Source organism: Setaria viridis, chromosome 9, assembly GCF_005286985.2.
Source record: "Setaria viridis chromosome 9, Setaria_viridis_v4.0, whole genome shotgun sequence".
In the NCBI taxonomy this organism is placed as follows: Eukaryota; Viridiplantae; Streptophyta; class Magnoliopsida; order Poales; family Poaceae; genus Setaria; species Setaria viridis.
Genome location: NC_048271.2, coordinates 32,981,067 through 32,983,156, shown reverse-complemented (window position 1 = coordinate 32,983,156; position 2,090 = coordinate 32,981,067). Strand labels below are relative to the sequence as shown.

General features: G+C 52.4%; 1 protein-coding gene across 1 annotated transcript; it reads right to left on the bottom strand.

The window, feature by feature from the left end:
• Nucleotides 1-694: 694 nt before the first annotated feature.
• LOC117836225 (deoxymugineic acid synthase 1-B) lies at nt 695-2,090 on the bottom strand. Its single transcript, XM_034715611.2, has 3 exons — nt 1,649-2,090; nt 1,152-1,581; nt 695-1,024 (listed from the first exon to the last, which is right to left on the bottom strand). Exons 1-3 carry the CDS (start codon nt 2,017-2,019, stop codon nt 761-763), a joined length of 1,065 nt encoding a protein of 354 aa, XP_034571502.1. The 5' UTR covers nt 2,020-2,090; the 3' UTR covers nt 695-760.

Genomic DNA, 2,090 nt, shown 5'->3' with positions numbered 1-2,090 from the left:
AAAGATACAATATCCCATTTCAAAATGTAGGTCATTTTAGCTTTTCTAGATACATAGATATCTAAATATAATATATATTTATTAGGTACATATAAGAAATATAAAAAATCATGTATCTAGAAACACTAAAATGATCTTAAATTTTAAATGGATGGAGTAGCTATCATCGTGTTTGGTCTGATAGTACATCCCGTTAGACATCTGGTGGTGGTCTTATCGAATGATATGCCGCTGTGATGTTGTAATCGTACTAGCCCAAGCCCAACTCCCATTAAATGTCACCAAATAAGGTTTATCTTGTCATTGACCACAATTTCTCCACACAATTCATACGTGTATCCACATAATTTCTAGTTAGGAGAGGAGAAATAAACACAAGTGGGGAACATAAAGACCAAATGGATGGGTTTGCTTCTATTGTCATATTATATCATCAAGATGATGTACCATAGTAGCATGCCATGCAACCCGCCGTGCCGAGATCATGGGCATGGCGTAGCCCCTACATTCATGCCGTGTCAAATGACGATCATGCTTCGGACAGCCAAGCCGAAATGGCATGGCCCAAGCCCTAACTAGCAGAAATGGTCCAAACCCAAGCCCAACTCTACTCACAATTTTTTTTCTGATTTCTTCTCTTTCCGCAACGATAAAAAGATTTCGTGCCTCCATAACCAAGAGACACACAAAACACTAGCACAATACATAATATATTGGTTGCATATTTGTACGGACAGAAACCATTAGAACATCATATTCATCAGTCAGACGAAACAAGCGCCGTTTGGTTACATTGGCCGGCAGTGATCTCACCGTCCCACAAGTCCTCCACTGTTTTGAATGGCCCGGATTCATGGACAAATAAATCGTAGTTGCCCCTAGACTCTGGGAGCTCACTAATCTTCCGGTGGTCGTCCTCTGTGAGCTCCCAGTCGAAGATGTCGAGGTTCTCTCGCATCCTACTCTCGGAGAAGCTCTTGGTGATCACGCAGTCGCCCTGCTCGTAAACCCACCTAATGCACACCTGCATCTCGCCGACAAAGTTTGTAATAAATACCCAAGACGGGAGCTAATTTTCTGATACTGCGAAAGTAATTAAATCGATGTTTTCGATCAATGTGTGATTTAGACTTTAGAACGAACAAAATTACCTGGGCGACGGTTTTGCCCCTGTCCTGGGCGATCTGCTTCAGAACAGGGCACTTCATGACAGAATTGTTGGCCCACGGCGTGCCGTTCCCGCCCAATGCAGCGTAGCCGCATAGCTGGATGCCTCTGGCCCTGCAGAACTCCCGCAGCATGTTCTGCCGGCAACACGGGTTCACCTCCACCTGGTTAGCAGCCGGCGGGATCTTCGCGAAGGAGAGCAGGTGCTCGAGCTTCTTGCAGGCGAAGTTGCTGACGCCGATGGCCCTGGCCAGCCCTAGCCGGTGGCACTCCTCCATCTCCTCCCACACCCCCTTCATGTCCATCGCCACCAGGTCCTTCTTCACCAGCACCGGGCCTCCTTCAACCTCCGACGGCCGCAGGCTCACCGGGAAGTGAATCAGGTACAGGTCCACGTACTCCATCCGCAGATTCCTGACAAGAAAAAAGATGGTCCATGACGCTTTCTCGGGGAATGGGCCAGGATTTGTACTCTACTCACTGTAGTGTCTTCTCGAGCGCCGGCAAGACGCGGCCGGGGTGCGCGTCGGCGATCCAGAGCTTGGAGGTGACGTAGACCTCGTCCCGGGAGGCGATCGTGCCCGCCCGCACGGCCTTGGCCACCGCGTCGCCGAGCGCGGCCTCGGCGTTGTACACCGCGGCGGTGTCGAAGTGGCGGAACCCGGCGCCGATGGCGCGGAGGACGGCATCCGTCACGGCGGCGGCGTCGCCCTCGGTCTGGCCCAACGTTGGCGTCGCCGTGCCGAAGCCCACCCGCGGCATCGGCTTGCCGGAACTCAGCGGCACCGCTGGCACCACGATGGCCGCGGTCGTCCTCCCTTGTCGTCGGCCGGCGTCACCAGCGGCAGCCATGGCGCGCGATTGGTGATGGTGCTCCGCTCCGTGCGCGCCGGAACGAGTTTGCGTGGCTCGCCCTGCTTTGA